The sequence below is a fragment of the Andrographis paniculata genome, unplaced genomic scaffold (genome assembly GCF_009805555.1).
Source record: "Andrographis paniculata isolate CXL003 unplaced genomic scaffold, ASM980555v1 Contig55END, whole genome shotgun sequence".
Lineage (NCBI taxonomy): Eukaryota > Viridiplantae > Streptophyta > Magnoliopsida > Lamiales > Acanthaceae > Andrographis > Andrographis paniculata.
Genome location: NW_026137590.1, coordinates 242300 through 260427, shown reverse-complemented (window position 1 = coordinate 260427; position 18128 = coordinate 242300). Strand labels below are relative to the sequence as shown.

Here is an 18128-nt window from a genome sequence, read left to right as displayed (position 1 = left end):
TTATTACTCTTTAATGGCTTCAATCTTTTTATCTTGAATGAAATTGCAGCTCTTATTGAGATTGCCCGTTTTATACCCATGCCATGAATAAGGGTTAACCATTCCTAAGAAACGTGGTATTTGTTTGACTATTGTTAAAAATTCAAAGTCAAAGTAAGATCCAAATGTATTCTGACCCAAAGAATGACAGAAGAAGAATAAGTCCAATCCTAACCCACCTTCTTTCCGCGTCTATCCATAAGCTAGCTAGCTAGCTAGAAGGTTCTATGAAATGCCTTTTTGTTTTGACATTAGTTGGCTTGTGTTCAATGAATCGGGTATAAACTTGAATTTTAATTCAAGCTAAAATACCATTACTAACAAGTTTAAGTGAAGTGTCTAATTGGTTTGTTTATAGACATACTAATAAATTTTGATTTCAACTTCATTTCTTCATACAAGTTTGAGGGAATCCGAATCCGAATCCTTAGTTTACTGTTGGGATAAGTTAGCGTCTGCAACAACACATACTTATTATCATACTATTTTATTTTTAATTATTATTTTTTTCCTTTTATAAAAAATAATAATATTTCCTATCTGTTCATTCATTTTTTACTAATTAAATAAAAATTTGAAAGCGGTTCCAGTCTTATTGCCGCTGACAGTATTGGAGAAACGTGGAGGAAAACACAACCGAGTTTGCGACCACGCAAGGAAACTTGACCAACCAAACATCCCCCGATAAATTAAAAATAAAAATAAAAATAAGAATTTATCGGCCGCGTAGACGAGGAAATCAGGAAACTTCCCGAATTCAATCACCCCCAGCTTCTCCCCACTATAAATACTCTTTCTCTCCTCCTTCGAACCAATTCAATTCAAATCAAATCAATTCCACCGAAAGAGAAAGAGAAAGAAGAAATTATCCATGTCGACATCGCTTTTCAGTTCATTCGACGCTCTATGCGCAGAGTTTTTGGGGCAGAAGCTCTCTCGCTCTAATTTGAGTCATAAAAGTAACGATGATGGCTGCATCAGCCGTGGCGAGGAAGCTAAGGAGAAGACGTCGACCGATGGTCGGCGCAGGACGAGACCGGTGAGGTTCGCGCCGGAGTTTGATGGAGTTCACTGCTTCGAGACTTTTGTTTCCTATTGATCCATCCGTCTAGGGTTTCTAATTTTTTTCACTCACCAAGAGATAATCTTCATGATGTATTATAATTGATGTATTCTTTTCTCGAGTAATCAAATTCTTTCGCCGATGTTTCTGTTTCAGTATTGTTTCCAATTTAATTTATCCAGCGCAGATAAACATCAATTTTAGGTTTGTATGGATTTCCTATTTATTAAAAAATGGAAAAAAATAAAAATAATAAAATATATGGATGACGGTTGCTTCTCCTAAAATTTGTTTGTTTTAAATTAGAAATTAGATTGAAAATAATTTATTTAATTAATGTGTAATATATATAATTAAAAAATTTTAAAATTTTATATTTTAGTAAACTATAAGGTCTATTATATCAAGTTAATTTTTTTTTTATTTTTATTTTTTGCAATAAGTATTTGATTTGTTTGTTTTTTTTTAAATTTTGATTTTTATAAAAAATATTTTATATTGTTTATTATTATTTTTAAAAATTACAATTTAAAAGTAAGTATTAAAAAAATAGAGCCTTATGTAATAATATAAACATATAAATTTTTATTTATAATTATTATAAATTAATTTTATAAAAAATATATATATTTTAAAATATATTGGAAAAAATATAAAACATGATTAACAATTATTGGAATGCACACATGCTCATCTCATGGTCTGTTTTCCTCTCTTGGAATTTTTTGGTCGATAATTAGTGGGGTTTGACTTGCTGCAGAAGATGCCAAGACTATTGATGATATGAATGATCCTTTTCATGGAGAAACCAATCTCCTCAATGCTACAAACATTACATTTTACACACAACAAGTTTCTCCATATTTTGCAACAATCATATACAAACGATCATGGCCGGTTATACTTTAACAAATCGAGAATAAATTCAAAAAGCAATCTAAAATTTGAAGGCATCAATTTTAGGTGATGGTAGAAGAAAATGCATTTTCTTTTATAACGAATAACTATTTTTTGAGTACACTTTCGATCAAACTTAATAGCTCTTGTTTCTCCATATTCTTCTACAATGTATATTTTTGCTTAACACTAAGATCAAGAAAGAGAAGTTTATTCATAAAGCCACCACATTTTGAGACCCTGATCAACCTGATCCTGTTAAGCGAGACTACCCAAAGTTTACAGTAACTGATCATCACCAACAGTCGACAGCGACATACTGCAATAAAGCATGTACAATTTACCTGCATTAGCATCCAATGTTATAAGTTTTATACATGAATATTGTTTAGCAGAAGCAATGAAACATGGATGTGTAGTAGTCATATACAGATTTCTATGCACCTTTATGCCTGTTCGTGCAGTTAATTTGATGGTTCGAATCAATTTTCATTTCTTAAATGCGGAAACTCCATGCTTTCTAACAAAAAATCCTCTTCAAGGCATATTTCGATACACATGAAGGTCAACAAGAAAATTAAGGTTCGTGCAGTATAAAAAAACACGGGGTTTAGAATTATTACACATCGTTTTCATTCTATATCGGGCACAAATGAAGAGCTTGCGTTCCTACCACAATTTCTAATAATGTTGGTCATTACTAGAAAATAAGAGCTCTCAAGCAAAAGTAGGATAAATTCAATAAATTTGTAAGAAGACTACAAAAGTAGTTCCATTTTGTTTTGGAACTATTGCATAAAATAGCATCACAGTACTACAATAATGCCCGAAAAGAGAAGTGCATCAAAGGGTATCCACACACAAAAAGCATATTGCTTATCGACAGGGATATCGGGCCCTATACTTCCACTACATAGTATTATGACAGGATATTTATATTACTCGATCATTATGGAGACAAGAACTTTTTTACACCATTTAGCAATGTTCTAGGATTCCACTTTGCACCTATTTATGTTGTCTATCCTTATCATTTCCTACTTCTTTTTCCGTATATCTGACTGGTCCTAAGGTTACTCTCTGACTATAATCGTCGGAACTAACCAATAGTAGACAAGAAGGTAATGGTGTGAATGTGCAGCCATTTGAGAATTATTAGTAGAGGTTTTTTAGAAGAAACAGGAGTCCGTATGATTGATCATCTTGTCGCCCACTTTTTCATAATAATAGTCAAAGCACAGTCAGTGATGCAAGATTTACGTATACAATGATGACGAAAAATGTATAAATTATTTCGTCTCATAAAAAATGATCTCTATATAAACGAGTGGTGCTTGAAGAGTGAGATGACAACAAAAGAAAAATGAGGGCAGTTTCACTTCTACCTAACATTAATTTTCTCTCGTTTCTTGCACTTGTTTCTCTATTACTTAGTACACTACTCCTAAACAATGCTGCAAATAGTGTTGTAGCTGCTCAAGATATTGGGACCAAAGTGAGTAGAAATTAGTCTATAATATGATCGACATGCTTCTTTTTTCTATTCCTGAGATTTTCACAAACGATAAACAGAAACAGGTTTATATTGTGTATATGGGAGAAAGGAAGCACAGAGACGTGGAGCTAATTACGGATTCCCATCATGAAATGTTGGCATCAGTTCTTGGAAGGTATTGTGAACATAGATAGACTAGGTTAAAGAAAATAGTTTTTTCATCACGGCATAATGAACTGTCCCTAATTCATGCAGCAAAGAAGCTGCGATCGACTCGATGATATACAGTTACAAACATGGATTTTCTGGTTTTGCTGCCAAGATGACAAAAACTCAAGCTCAAGCTTTTTCTGGTTTTAGATTCATCACTTTTTCTTTTTAATGAATCATGCTGTCTGATATAGTTTCTTCAAACATTATTAAATCCCGGGGTATTATTTAAGGCAAGAAAGTTAATAACTAGAAAGTATGTATTTCTGCAGAGTTACCTGGTGTAGTTGAGGTTATCCCGAATCAATTTTACAAGGTGAGGACTACGAGGAGCTGGGATTTTCTTGGCCTGTCGCCTACATCGTCAGCGCCAAATCTTTTGCACGATGCCGATCAAGGAGAAGGTGCTATAATTGGTGTAATCGACGGTGGTAATTCTCCTCCTCTGTTTCTGTACTTTATGATCAGCTTCTGACCCCATTGATGAATGAAAGCTCTTCGTCTCCAATGAAAACAGGAGTGTGGCCGGAGTCTGAATCTTTCAGCGACAAAGGCATTGGCAAAATCCCGGCTAAATGGAAGGGCCACTGTGAAGCAGGAGCTGCTTTCGATCCTGCCAAACATTGCAACAATAAAATCATCGGGGCTCGTTACTTCATCAAAGGTTTCCTTGCAGCTCTTGACGAACCATTCAATGCTACAGAGAGCGGCGACATCCTCTCGCCTAGGGACTCACAAGGACACGGCTCGCACTGTGCCAGCATTGCGGCTGGATCTTTTGTGAGCAACGTGAGCCTCAATGGCCTGGCTCATGGCACTCTCCATGGGGGCGCCCCCCGAGCCAGGCTAGCCATCTATAAAGCAACTTGGCTTGGTGGTGGTGTTTCTGCAGACATTCTTAAAGCTTTTGATGAGGCCATTCATGATGGAGTCGACGTACTTTCAGTATCCTTGGGATTTGATTATCCACTTTATCCAGAAACCGAAAGGCGTGATCTTATCTACTATGGAGCATTCCATGCTGTATCCAATGGGATCACAGTCGTTTGTTCAGGAGGGAATGAAGGGCCTTCGCGACAAACAGTCGAAGATGTAGCACCGTGGGTAATAACTGTAGCGGCAAGTACCATAGATAGATCATTTCCGACACCTATCACCCTGGGGAACAAAAAGAAATTTGTTGTGAGTACTGTTGGGATTTCAAATTTTCAACCATCGTAAAAACATTGCAGAAAGAATCAGCTTACAGCCGTTGTTCTTTCTGCAGGGACAGTCAATGTACTACGGAAAAGATACAAGCTTTCTTGAACTGGTTCACAAAAAGGGAACTGATGTCTTACCTCAATCGTAAGAGCAGTACATATCATCGAGCTATTAAGGATTTATTCTTTTGTCTTTTCCTTTACTAAGTCACAAAGATATCTCGAATTTGTAGACTTTGTGAAGATTTAACAGAAAACGATACCTGGGTAGCAGGAAAAGTGGTACTTTGCTTCAACAAAGGCGATGAAGTCAATGCAATCCAAGCAGCAAATGTAGTTAACGGAGCTGGTGGCTTGGGGTTCATAGCTGCTATAGACAATGTTGATTTCTATTCAACATACTACACCGATTTTCCTTGCATTTTAGTTAGTTTCGATGTTGGAACTCAAATACTTAATTACATTCGTTCGACAAGGTAACTGGATTACGCTGCTGCTTCTCTTCTTGATCTGACCAAATGATTTAGAATTAGATCATGAAATATTTCGATTTCTTGACTGATGTAAATAAGGGATCCGAAGGTAAAGATAATGTCTACAAAGACTTACACCGGCGACCAAGTTTCCACCTATATTGCATCCTTCTCGTCGCGTGGGCCTAACTCTCTTTCCCCATCAGTTCTGAAGGTATGCACACACCAATTCTGTTATTTAGATACTAAATATTTGAGTGTATGTTTTACTTACAAGTGTCTGTCGATGCAGCCGGATATAGCAGCGCCAGGGGTCGATATATTAGCAGCGTACGTTCCCTCAGAAACAAACAAAAGGGGATACAGATTTGATTCAGGAACATCCATGGCCGCCCCTCACATTGCCGGAATAGTGACTCTGCTCAAATCATTGCATCCACACTGGTCTCCAGCTGCCGTTAGGTCTGCACTCGTCACAACAGGTAAGCATATATGCAACAGTTAATTCATTAGTTGAAATCATCCTTCTCGTGTATATATATATAATTCAAGTCGATGATCATAAAAAATGTGCAGCATGGACACATGACCCTCATACAGGAGAGCCAATTTACGCGAAGGCAGGAATATACAAAATGGCTGATCCATTTGATTATGGCGGGGGGATTGTTAATCCTAGCGCAGCGAGCCATCCAGGCCTGGTGTACGACATGGGAAAACAAGATTATGTCGACTACTTATGTGCAATGGGGTACAATGAAACAGCCATTGATCAACTTACAGGGAAGGGAAAGTCTTGCCGTGGTTCGAATAAGTCTGTCCTGGATCTGAACCTTCCTTCCATTACAGTTCCAAACCTCAGAAACTCAGTTACAGTAACAAGAACAGTCACAAATGTTGGAGATCCCAACTCTATGTATTCGGCTGTCGTCTCTCCTCCTGCAGGTACTTCTGTAAAAGTTAATCCTAGCCATCTGCATTTTAGTTCTAAGGTCAGGGAGATGAGCTTCACTGTCACTATAACTACTTTCCATAAGGTCACTACAGAATACTATTTCGGAAGCCTTACTTGGACTGATAACATTCATACCGTTAAGATCCCTATATCCGTTAAAACTGTGTTCCCACAAGTGTACAACAGATGATACAGAACAGTAGAAAAGCATAATAAGATCTGAATAAGGATATCATTGTTGCCTTGTTTTTCATTCGAATGTTTTCTTGTACTTCAAATTGACGTTTATGATAAGAACATACTAAGTCCTTAACTAGCTCGATCGTTGACAAAATATGTAAACTATTACGCAATGTAAACAAAGAACAAGAATCATAAAAGAGCTAATATGTTATCAAGAACTACATAAAAAGTGTATGTTGAAGAAACAGAGCTTTCTTTCATAATGCCACCACATTTTGAAAGCCTGATCAATATCGATCCATAAATTCCTGTTAGGATGAAACCATCCACAAGTTTACAGTAACTAATCATCACCAACAGTCGACATACTGCAATAAGGGTTACGACTACCGCATTAGTATCTAACGTTGTCAATTTTGTATATGGATGTTTAGCAGAAACAGTGAAATGCCATCAGTTATAACTCTGATCAATATATAAACATCCCTATAGTTGTGAAAATTGTGTTCCCAAAAGTCTATGGTAATTGATATAGTACTGAAGAAAAGCAGAAAAAAATATGAATAAAGATCAAACAGTTGATGCATACCGTTGCTGGCTTGTATTTCCATTTGCACGTCTTCCTGTACACTTGTTCTTCGGATTGACGACTATGAGAAGTACCTACTGTGTTGTTAACAAGCTCAATCCTTGACATGATTAGTAAACTATTACGTAATTTAAACAGAAAACAAGATCCGTAAAACAGCGACGAATGTAGAACGCAGCGCAGAAAGCCATCTGTGTATTTGGGAAATTTCAACTTCCATAGTTACATCATTTGATACAAAATTTGACATAGCTTCAGGCACTCATTGTTAATTCATAGCTGATCTAACTGCATCGGGTTCCAGTTCCTCCATTTTCCCGTCTTCTTTGGGAATAATGAGCCCATAGCCTCCTGCCTTTCTTTTGTACACAATGTTAACATCACCTGCAACATTTCATTACATCAACAGCGCTGTTCAAAGGACAGACATACATTGTAAGAACAACATTCGAATGCCCTACCTGTTTCCTCATTCCGGAAGCCAAAGAAGTCATGGTCCAGATTTTCCAGCTGTTCGATCGCCTCTTTAACAGTCAACGGTGGCATATCAAAGTACTTTGTGCGAACAATCTACACAGAAAATGCAGATTTGGATTTAAACGCCTCATGTATGTAAGAGTTTGCAAAAACAACAATAAGAGAGAACCTCATCAATCACAGTATCTTCCTGCTCATCTCCTTCACTAGGGACCGTCTCTATATCCTTCAAATTTGCAAGTGCATCAGGATCTCTAACTTTGAGCCGGTCGAAACCTTTCATGTGGCGGCCATGGTCCGATTCCTTCTCCTTTATCTTTCTCAGTTTTCTCTGAATGATTGATGAAACCAGGTCTATGCTAGCATAGAGTGACTCTGCATCCTCTTCTGCTCGAACCACTCCATGCCTCTTCGTAAACAACGTCGCCTGTAATTTATGTAGCAACCATTTTAAGATAACAAGTAATCATGTGATGTTCGGATAGTAAGACATCCATCCATCACACCTCACATCTTCGCGATTTTGGACCTCTCCCGAACTCCCCGCCCCGGGCAGACAACCTAACGTCTACTTCCCTCACTAAATGACTATGCTTTGAAACTGCATTGCCCACCTTCTCTTCCACATAGCTCTTCACTGCAGGAGTTAACTGTAGGTTCAAAAAAGCCTCTGAATTTTATCAGTCGTATTTAACATAAATAAGTCGAAGAATCCTACACATTTGTTAAGTAAGTCAAATGCCATAAATATAATACTCAATATAGGATCGAATCAACTTGAGTTTGCCAAAAGTAATTGAAATTGATGTAGTCAGCAGGATCATCCAGTTTTTAGAGTGGCCAAAAGTGATGTAGCCAGGATAATTTACCGAAAGTGATGTAGCCGTGAATTCAACTTGGAAGCAGAGCTCTCAATGCTGTTAGAATCGGAAATAGGGCTCTCAATGTTGTTATAATCGAAAACAGGGCTCTCGACGTCGTTAGAGTTTGAAGTGAACTCTCAGCCGAGTTAGGGTCGGAAGAAGGGCTTGCTCATAACGAAATTAGAATTGAAAATATGACTCACTCACACCAAAATTAAAATCAGAAACAAGACTCGCTCGGAACAAAGTTAGAGTCGAAAACACGACTAGCCCGCAACGAAATTAGAATCGAAAGTAGGAGTTGGAAGGAGCAATGATGACATGGAGGTAGCAGCAGGATCATTGATAGAAGCATCTAAATCAACATGTAACAGGCTTTGTATATTCCCGAAGAAAATTTTGGTATGATACCGTATCATATTCTAAATATGAAACTGAAATTCCTGTTACATTGGCAAAAGAAAAAATGAACAAGTTTTAGATGAATACAAGAATGAAACTAATTGTTTTAGTTAGATAGAATTGTGTCAACGCGAACCCTAGCAGCATTGTGCTCACAAAATTTGAAGACATATTTAGAACTTTCTCAATTGCCAACAACTAATCATAGTGCTTAAAACTCCAATTTGTTAATTGTTTACAGATTCAAGTCCAGCTGATGAACAGCAAGCAAAATCAAGAAATCGAATGGCCTACATACTCTTCATATTCGAAAATTTAAAGGGGAAGAGAAGGGTACCTCCAAATTCCTGCTTTGAATGATCAATTTCACAGAAGAAAGAGGGCCATCCCATGACATTTTCACCCCAGAAGACTTAACAATGCCATTTCTGACAACCACCATTTGATGGGCAGTGAAGAAACTCGAGCCGAGAAAAATTGAGCTGTGCGAAGAGATTGAAACGGGATGAGAAGCATCTGAAAAAGTGAATTTAGGCAATGAAGCAAGCTGTAAAGAAGAGCAATAAGCATGGCGATGGTGATTGAAACTCTTCTGTAGAGCAGGAGCAGCAAATAGAGTAGCCATTTCTTGATCAGCAGCGATGTGTATTCATGAAAATGGCACTGTGGCTATGGTGGAGAGATTTTGATTGAATTCTATCCAGACTCTTCCTCCACGTCAACTGTTTTTCCTTTTTTTTTTTCATTATTTTTCGGGGCCCGTGTTGTGAAGTGGGCCAAGAGACAGCAGCCCAGGCAGAGCTATTGTTCAAGAAAAGGATAAGAACAATGGGAGAAAGACACGATTTTTATTTGCACTACAACTAAAGGAAAAAGTTTTAGGATTTTGGGCAACAATGGCGATGAGGAAATTGTACTAATGAATGAAAGAATGATGGGATAAGGGTGATAGGGATGATTCAGGCAGGACATGGCGACTGGTTGGACTTTGCCCAGACAAAAACAATAAATATCCAAATATCCCATCCTTTCTTTTCCAAGTATACGAGAAGACACCATTGAATTTGAAATACAGTAAAAGATATTTTGTGCAGAGAGAGAAACCAACACAGCACAAATCTGTGGCTCACAAAACATCTTTCCAGTCCTCCACTCTCAGCCACACGATCAAAATAAAATGAATTGAATTGAATTGAATCGATCCTCACATGATTGATCTTGAAAAGCAAGTTTGAATTATAATATACGTATAGGAGAGCATCAAGTCTGTGGGGCTCTTCCATTTCTTTGATCCCACCATTGATTAAACATATTTATGTATGTATATGTGTGTAATGAAGAAGACAGGCATTTGGTATGGACAGCTCAAAATCCACAAACAAAAAGATCTTTCAACTGCTATACACAGCCACGTGTCAAAGGCTTATCCTTGAGCCCCAGAAAATATCTATCTCTGTAGGGCCAATAAATATCTTCCTTACAGTATTTTTTATTCGAACTGGATTGGTGCTCAATATTGTCCACTCGTTTCAAGTCTATGTCAATTGATATAATCAAACAAATAAATCTGCACCACCAAATGCAGCAACGACAACACGATGTTCAGAGGAATAAAAAAAACACCATCTTTTTTATGACTTTTATTTAAAAATATGAACAAGGTATAGCCAAATTTGGACCATTCATGGGACTCTACAAGATATTTTGTCTCAACCCCTACTCAAAATAGTTTGGTCTATTAGCAATTCACACCCCAAAGTAGTTACATTACCAAAGATTTCCACTTTTCTTGTAGCTAAAAATCTCATCTTGGAAACTGACTTTGCTCATAGGAGTCAAGTTTCGGGTGTGGAAGTAAAATTTTGGATTTTTTAGGGGGTGGACTGCAAATATATATCCGCGGAATATTTCAACGATACTACAAAGAGCGGCCATGCATGATTTGTGCAGAAGGAATTTTTGAGCCATCAGATGGGTGAAGGTTGAAGTCAGAAGAGCTCAGGATCGAGACAGAATTCGAACTCGAGAAATGTGGTGGTTGCTATTTGCAGATATTTCTGTTAGGATGGGTTGAAAAGTGTGTTCCAAAAATCATTTCGTATTTTGCAAATTTTGCATCCTCTGTGGAATACAGTACTGCGCTGAAATCTAGCTGTTTTGGTATCGAGAAAAATGGGGGAACTCGTGGTTAACAGTGAAGTGGAAATGGAATTACAAGTAGAAGATAAGAAAAACACGGCAGGAGGCGGCGGAAGCGGAGCTGTGGCGGCGGCCGGCGACTCTTCTGTTGTGAATTGGGAAAGGTTTCTTCCGAAAATGGTGAGAGTGATGCTCGTGGAAGCTGATGATTCTACGAGGCAGATCATTGCTGCCTTGCTCAGAAAATGTAGTTACAGAGGTTAGCTTTTTCATCGGTTCAAGTTGTTCTAGGGATTTGGAATTTTGAGAATTTCATCTCTTGGATCTGTGAGTTCGTGAAAGTTCATGCTGGTACTTGTTGATCAGCTGATCTCCTTAATTATGTTTCGCTGCATCTTCCATGATTAAACTTTTTCAGTGAAATAATTTGTTTTTTATTGCGATGCATAAAAATTCTGAAGAAATGGTCTTAGTCACTGCAATTTCAACTTTTACCTGATTGAACTGCAGTGAATTTCTTATTACATATGTTCTATCTCACGATCTTGTTCCACTTTAACCATTGAAGTTGTATTGTGTGATATTCTGGTTGACATAATTCATAGATTTACAGCATAACAGGCAAAAATAGGATCAGAAGTTTGAGTTTCGCCGGCCATGTTTTAGATGAAATCGACTCATTTTGGTCATTTGTCATACAGTACAAAATGTAAGATGTCAAAATTGTCTAAGAATGTTTTCATATCGTCAAGCCAAAGCAGATTTTGTTTTGGACAAGAAAACATGTGTCCTGTCCTGCTTGAATGATTGACAGCAAATGTTTGTCCTGATTTAGTTTTCTTGTATGCATAGCTATAGATGTTTGAATTCTAACTTTCTTCTTGAGCAGTTGCAGCAGTTCCGGATGGCTTGAAAGCTTGGGAGCTACTGAAAGGAAGGCCTCAAAGCATCGACCTCATTTTGACGGAAGTCGAATTGCCATCAATTTCTGGATATGCACTTCTCACTTTGATCATGGAGCATGAATCCTGCAAAAATATTCCAGTAATAAGTATGTGTTCAATTCTTCCCATATTTATGAACTATTTATTCTGTTGTACTATATATCCAAGACGCCGATTGTTTTAACCACTGTGTAATGGTGTAATGCAGTGATGTCCTCGCACGACTCAGTGAGCACAGTTTACAACTGCATGTTGAGAGGTGCAGCTGACTTTCTTGTGAAGCCTGTCAGGAAAAATGAACTAAGGAATCTGTGGCAGCATGTCTGGAGGAAACAAGCTGTAATTACATTTATCCTTTTCTGCAAACGTAAATACGATGTTTTTGCTTCTTTCCTTTGACAATCTTGGACTTTTTTTGTATTCCTTGATGCAGTCGAGCACCGGGGTTGGCCTGGGGCCTCCAGATGAGAGTGTAGCTCAAGGGAAGGATGAAATGCCAGCTGTTAGTAATCATTCAAGTGGTCGTATGTCATCTGTTGGGAGAAATAACCACTGTCTTGAGAAAGGAAGTGATGCTCAGGTATTCTTCTTAACATTGTTCTTTTTTCTTTTTCTGTGTACGAAATCTGTCGGGATTCAAAATTGATGTAAAATCTGTCCATTTGAACTGCAGAGCTCAAGCACAAGACCAGCTGTGGAGGCAGAAGGAGAAGTCGAATGCGATCAATATATTTCACTGCTCAAAACAGGCAAATGTTTGTTAGAAGGAAACATTAATACTTTTACAAGAGAAGAATGCCGGAAAGAGAGTAGAAAGAGAAGGCACGACGATGAAAATGGAGGTAATGTTCTCACTGGTGTTCTGTGTTTTCCATCTGCACTTTTGCCTCCATGGATTGTAGAATACTTACAATTCTGCCTCTTTGTTATATTTTTTTTAAAAACAGAATCACTGGAAGCTGATCGAACCACAATACAACCAACAAAAACTCCTCGTCATGGTTGGGAATCGGGTGACAGCATTGCTAAATATAATGATGTCCTTGAGAAGTCTTCTACAGTGGCTATTGACTTAATTGGCACTTTCGACAATAACCTCAAAGAAACTGTCGGAAATTCTGCCTTGAATGGGGTTATCAACAAATTTAATGCACTGCCCCCGTTGGATCTGTCGCTGCGACCTCAGTTGAATCACTCTGATGCTTCACCCTTCTCAAGGTGACTTAATCTGCATCATCTTCTTTACTTCGTTTCTTTTGCTGTTGCTATCTCTTCTGGCTCCTGATTTGTTGCATCTAATTATTTCACTAAACTAACTGTTACTCAGGTATGTAAACAAGTCATTGCAGCTCCACAACTCTATGTTGCCTAGCTCGTGTGATGAACATACAACCCACAAAACCAATCCGGAGAAACGATCATCCAGGCACATCCTTGAATTGAATTCTCAGATATGTTGTCCACCGTCAAGCTCTCCAAAACAGATTTCTGTAGCTACAGTCCAGACCCAGCAACAGCACGAGACTTTCCCATACTCCCACTGTCGAGAAGTATCTCACCCGATTCCATTTAGGGGTGTAAGGTTTGATCATATGACCAGTGCCTATGATTCTGTGATGCCTTCCATCTATTCTGTTAAATCAGGCTCTCAAGGTGCATCACACTGCTCAGGACCTCTCTCTCAGCTGAATACATTCCATCCAGCAAACTCTCGGCCCTCAACTTCTCAGCAGTTTCTTAGTCTTGTGGATCTAAAACTCAGTAAATCCATTGATCAGACAGAGGCCAAGCTTGGCGAAAAGTTGGAGGACCAGAGGCATATTCCACCTGAAAATGATCAGAGTGCTAGTAGCAGCTACTGTAACGGTAATATGAGCCATAATCAGAGTACAGGTTCCGGAAGCCATGGAAAACTCGATGCAGTTTCAATTTTCAAGACCGCACCATCGGAATGTGGTAATGAAGAGAGGTTACCTGTTCTCGAAGGATCCTCCCACCGATCCATCCAAAGAGAAGCAGCTCTTACAAAATTCCGCCAGAAGAGGAAAGACAGATGCTTTGAAAAGAAGGTATAATCATGTTCCATTTAAGAAATAATCTGTAAATTTTAGCTTTTGCATGTCATTTGAGCAACAAATTTTGCTCCTGAGGTAGAAATCATATCATCCATAGATTAAAAAATGGCACTATAATTTCAGAAAATATGATCTCCAATACAAAATGTGGTGACCTGTTCCATTTTTCTTCTGACAGGTCAGATATGAAAGCAGAAAAAAGCTAGCCGAGCAGCGTCCACGTGTAAAGGGACAGTTTGTTCGTCAAGTGCTTCCCCATCCACAACCTGCAGGGAACACATCAACAGGTTAGCTACTCCAAATGCATCTAACACGAAATGTTTTTGGCAGAAGTAGACTGAACTGATAGCTTTTGGCTTGCCTGTATGATTTAGTTTTACATCTCTGTTAGAGATCAAAGTTAGTCTTGTCTAGGGGTTTCCTGCGCGCTTGAATTATCTCGACATTGTAGCTGTTATATGTTGGTTTTTTATTAGGCGTTGCATACAGTTAGGAGCTGTTTCTTACCACCAATATATGTTTATGTAGTTTGTAACTCACATCCATAGGTTTATGTAAATCAAATAAATATATTTTCATTTCATTTCATTTGTAGAGCTTCTTAACCTTAGTTCCCACAAATACTTTTGCTTTTCATTCTTGATGGAACACTGTAAAAGAGAACATAGTAACTAACCTAGCTGCATAGAGATCCACAAGATTTGAGTAATTGGAACAGTTAAAATTCCAGAAAAGTGATCATAATGGTAAATTTTAAGCTTCCAATTCAATCAATGGAAGCCACTAAACAGTGGAATTACCACAACCCCACTAATTCATTTGTATTTATATTACATTCATTTATGGAAGAAAAAGATACGACCAAAAGAAATCTCATAAATCATGGTAAAAAGATGTTTGTACAATAAAGAAAGGCAAAGATCTTTTACTCATGCAAGTAATGTAAAGAAGGGACCCTTGGGATGGGTCCAGAACCAAAAGTGTGAATGGCCAAAAATTCCAAAAAGGTTTAGTGGGCTAGACTAATTTTAACATGATTGAAGAAGCAAAAGCAAAGGGTCGATATGTAAAAGAAATATGAGTATGCACGCAAAGTTTTCTTCAACAAGACACTCTACACAATGGCCCCTTGCCACTCTCAATCAAACCTTGCCTTTCCTAAGGCCAAAAATGTATGATGAAAATTGTTCTGAACTTTTGAATTTCTTTCATCCTCCTTTTTTAGGAGCAAATAATGAAGCAAGAGTAGGACCAACACAAGGACAGAGTCAATAATATGGTTATACAATATGTACATACACAAACTCCCAAATGAAAGAAATTAAAAAAACCACCTTCTGCTACATGAGACCACAGCTAATCTTTACCTTAACTCAAAAGAAAACGGTTTGTTGAATATGGGACATATATGAACCTCAGTTTTAGGGGCTATGAAAAAGTCTACTTCCAAGATTCTCCATTTCTCTCACTTCCTTCTCACAGCTCTGATTGTTTTAGCACTACCATACTTTTGTCATTTTCTAAATAATCATTTCACTTAATGAAAGCAAGAAGATTTGTTAGAGAAACCCTCCTTTTACAGTTGCATACTTTCTCACTTAACTATATAATATTTTCAAAGGAAAAAGCTATGGCTTGGCTGGCTGGCTGTTCCTCTCTTAGAAAAAGTATTAATTGACTTTCTATGCCCCAATAATTCGAAACGTAATCGATCCCATTTGAATCTTGCAGAAGAATACCTATCATTGTCAACAGAAAATTTGAAGTATATGCATGAATGATCCTTAATTCAAGAGATTTATTGGTATTGGTATTATTAATGACCCTCAAGACAGAGTATGTCCCACTAAGTGCTGCAGGTAATATTTAAAAGTGCTTGCTTTAATCTCTCAAAATAATAAAAGAAGTTTTCACTTATTGCAAACAAAATAACACTTGTAAACTAATGGAGAACACTCACAAGTACAAAGTTTGTCCACACCTGTGTCTTAAATGTGAAAGTGGTAATTTATCAGTGTAGGATATACTTGTGGTGAATCCATAAGTTAGTGGATTAAACAAATTTTATAGCTACATCAAAATAATTTGAACTTCCAACCAAAATCAGCTATAAAAACCCATCATCTCTGCTTCTTTCTCCATTTCCTTGCTGTGGAAAACTTCTTCCTCACTCTCTCTCTACCTATCTCTCTCTACAAATGTCTCCCATAAATGAAAATTCTCCCAAGCACTGTGCCAGCAGGGAAGAATTCAACTTCCCCAAGTTCAACAAGAAGCTCCTATGTTCTTTATCCACAGTTTTCCTCTCACTACTATCTTTCATATTTCTTGTTTGGCTCATCCTTCATCCTACAAAGCCTGAGTTTTCCCTTAAAGAAGCTGACATTAATCAGCTAAACCTCTTGGGTCCATCGATGCTGAATTCCTCCATTCAGCTGACTCTCCTATCCACTAATCCAAACAGAAGAGTTGGAATATACTATGATGAGTTCTTACTATATGCATCTTACAAAGGCCAAACCATAACTCCTGAAACATCCATCTCTCCATTCTATCAAGAGCACGAAGAAACAAACCTGCTTAGTGCATCATTGGTTGGAGATCAGCAGCCTGTGCCACCATCTTTTGCTTACGATGTTCGGCTAGATCAGGGCACGGGTACATTGGCCATAAGTTTTAAGGTGATGGGAAGGCTCAGGTGGAAAGTGGGAACTTGGGTTTCAGGGAAGTATAGGTTCACTGTAAATTGTATAGCTATTATGCCATTTGGAACTATACCTGCTCCTCCCTTAAGTTCCAACCAAGGGTCACAGTGTTCCACCACAATTTGAAGCTAATTTAGAATATATATATATATATATATATATACATCTTGAAGGTGATAGTACATATAGATAAGAAACTTCTCCACATCTTACATCAAGACTTGGTTTTTTCTGTTATGGAGTGATGCCTATTACAGTATTTTTTTATTTTTTTTCTAGCATTGGGGTGTGGATGACATACAAAACATTTTGGAGGATGGATATACACAGGTGAAAAAGGAATAGATAAAAGGAAGGAAATGTATCTACTGATATCAAATGGTTCTTGACTGAGAAGATTAATATAATTTCTTTAATACCCTTCCATGTATTATTATTTACTCATGTGCAAAAGATTTATATGTATTAAACCAAAAAAATATCTATTTCGGGTGTGTTTGTTGGAAGGTTTAGATTTTGAGTTGGAATTTGACCAGTGTATGATGTGATATAAATAGATGTCGAAATAATATTTTGAATATAAAATTATTTTTTTAATATAATATAAAAAAAAATAGGTGTTTTGATTTAATATTAACTCAAAAAAATAAAAAAAATTGGGAGAAAATCCTCGGAAGAAACACACCCTTCGTGTAAAAAGCACATTGGGGTCCTTCTCGTTCATTTTCACGCATAAGCAATAATATAAGAAATAAAATGGGCCCACGGAAGAGATAGCTACTCCTTGGCACTAATTTGAAGATAAAGATGGGGAAAAAGCTAATTAACTTTTTAGAGTGTAATAAAGATCCAAATACATTCTACCTAAATTTCCCTCCCAAACTAGATACAATATGTCGCCCGTATATGCCAATTGCTCCATAATTGCATTCCACCTATAACGGGATCTTGTCACAAAACGAGGGTCTAAGTAAATACCAAATGGGCCAATAAGCCCAATAATTTTATAAAGCGATGCATGCAAGCCACAAGGCCCAAACAGATTATCCAAAAAGGACATCAGTAGGCCCAAGTTTGTAAAAATGGGCTGTCCAAAAATAAAGCTGGCCCACAATTTGATACCTAAATGGGCCTATGTTACTGGACCCGAATTAAGAATAATACCAGGCCGTCATTGTCAGCAAAATGGCCCGAAGCACACAATAATAAATCCAAACAATTGGCTAAAACCGTGGAGCTAATAGAGCACTTAAATTAGAAAATCAATCTAGAAAAAATTACATAGTCCAATAAAGTAATTGAGAGTACAAATATTGAAGACGATCAAGCTCTGTAACACATCTTTTCTGTTCTTTCCTTATTTTCTGACGTTTCATCATCTATACAATTATCGTATTGTCAGATCTGATGATGAATA

General features: G+C 37.5%; 4 protein-coding genes and 1 long non-coding RNA gene across 7 annotated transcripts; 3 read left to right on the top strand and 2 right to left on the bottom strand.

Annotated features, from left to right (window-relative positions):
* Positions 1 to 2048: 2048 nt before the first annotated feature.
* Positions 2049 to 5656, bottom strand: LOC127256182 (uncharacterized). Its single transcript, XR_007839787.1, has 4 exons — positions 5516 to 5656; positions 4952 to 5416; positions 3983 to 4862; positions 2049 to 2343 (listed from the first exon to the last, which is right to left on the bottom strand). It is a non-coding gene; the product is annotated as an uncharacterized LOC127256182 (long non-coding RNA).
* LOC127256179 (subtilisin-like protease SBT3.3) lies at positions 3339 to 6650 on the top strand. 3 transcript variants are annotated; one of them, XM_051282035.1, is made up of 10 exons: positions 3339 to 3494; positions 3572 to 3669; positions 3750 to 3847; positions 3977 to 4135; positions 4222 to 4886; positions 4972 to 5051; positions 5140 to 5382; positions 5479 to 5593; positions 5672 to 5861; positions 5956 to 6650. In XM_051282035.1, exons 1-10 carry the CDS (start codon positions 3363 to 3365, stop codon positions 6522 to 6524), a joined length of 2349 nt encoding a protein of 782 aa, XP_051137992.1. In that variant the 5' UTR covers positions 3339 to 3362; the 3' UTR covers positions 6525 to 6650. The 3 variants fall into 3 exon arrangements, with proteins under 3 accessions (XP_051137992.1, XP_051137991.1, XP_051137990.1); XM_051282034.1 differs by having other exon boundaries at positions 3578 to 3669; positions 5479 to 5861; XM_051282033.1 differs by having other exon boundaries at positions 5479 to 5861.
* A 585-nt stretch (positions 6651 to 7235) lies between these two features.
* Positions 7236 to 9712, bottom strand: LOC127256181 (ribosome-binding factor PSRP1, chloroplastic). The gene is made up of 5 exons (XM_051282036.1): positions 9186 to 9712; positions 8090 to 8233; positions 7753 to 8010; positions 7568 to 7676; positions 7236 to 7490 (listed from the first exon to the last, which is right to left on the bottom strand). The coding sequence occupies exons 1-5, from the start codon at positions 9471 to 9473 to the stop codon at positions 7375 to 7377; spliced, it is 915 nt and encodes a 304-aa protein (XP_051137993.1). The 5' UTR covers positions 9474 to 9712; the 3' UTR covers positions 7236 to 7374.
* Positions 9713 to 10578: 866 nt separating this feature from the next.
* On the top strand, positions 10579 to 14589 carry LOC127256174 (two-component response regulator-like APRR3). The gene is made up of 8 exons (XM_051282025.1): positions 10579 to 11246; positions 11877 to 12038; positions 12140 to 12270; positions 12365 to 12511; positions 12605 to 12773; positions 12879 to 13149; positions 13259 to 14000; positions 14185 to 14589. Exons 1-8 carry the CDS (start codon positions 11021 to 11023, stop codon positions 14296 to 14298), a joined length of 1962 nt encoding a protein of 653 aa, XP_051137982.1. The 5' UTR covers positions 10579 to 11020; the 3' UTR covers positions 14299 to 14589.
* A 101-nt stretch (positions 14590 to 14690) lies between these two features.
* On the top strand, positions 14691 to 18000 carry LOC127256176 (NDR1/HIN1-like protein 26). Its single transcript, XM_051282028.1, has one exon. The coding sequence runs from the start codon at positions 16205 to 16207 to the stop codon at positions 16835 to 16837; it is 633 nt and encodes a 210-aa protein (XP_051137985.1). The 5' UTR covers positions 14691 to 16204; the 3' UTR covers positions 16838 to 18000.
* Positions 18001 to 18128: the final 128 nt, after the last annotated feature.

Excerpts from the sequence above, each read along its gene's own strand:
- LOC127256179 (XM_051282033.1), top strand. The coding sequence starts at position 3,363 with ATGAGGGCAGTTTCACTTCTACCTAACATTAATTTTCTCTCGTTTCTT. Across the intron at positions 3,495-3,571 it reads CTCAAGATATTGGGACCAAA|AAACAGGTTTATATTGTGTA; the intron begins GTGAGTAGAAAT and ends AACGATAAACAG. Across the intron at positions 5,383-5,478 it reads AATTACATTCGTTCGACAAG|GGATCCGAAGGTAAAGATAA; the intron begins GTAACTGGATTA and ends GATGTAAATAAG.
- LOC127256181 (XM_051282036.1), bottom strand. The coding sequence starts at position 9,473 with ATGGCTACTCTATTTGCTGCTCCTGCTCTACAGAAGAGTTTCAATCAC. Across the intron at positions 8,234-9,185 it reads TTCAAAGCAGGAATTTGGAG|TTAACTCCTGCAGTGAAGAG; the intron begins GTACCCTTCTCT and ends TTGAACCTACAG. Across the intron at positions 7,491-7,567 it reads CTTCCGGAATGAGGAAACAG|GTGATGTTAACATTGTGTAC; the intron begins GTAGGGCATTCG and ends GAAATGTTGCAG.
- LOC127256174 (XM_051282025.1), top strand. The coding sequence starts at position 11,021 with ATGGGGGAACTCGTGGTTAACAGTGAAGTGGAAATGGAATTACAAGTA. Across the intron at positions 12,039-12,139 it reads CAAAAATATTCCAGTAATAA|TGATGTCCTCGCACGACTCA; the intron begins GTATGTGTTCAA and ends GGTGTAATGCAG. Across the intron at positions 12,271-12,364 it reads ATGTCTGGAGGAAACAAGCT|TCGAGCACCGGGGTTGGCCT; the intron begins GTAATTACATTT and ends TCCTTGATGCAG.
- LOC127256176 (XM_051282028.1), top strand. The coding sequence starts at position 16,205 with ATGTCTCCCATAAATGAAAATTCTCCCAAGCACTGTGCCAGCAGGGAA.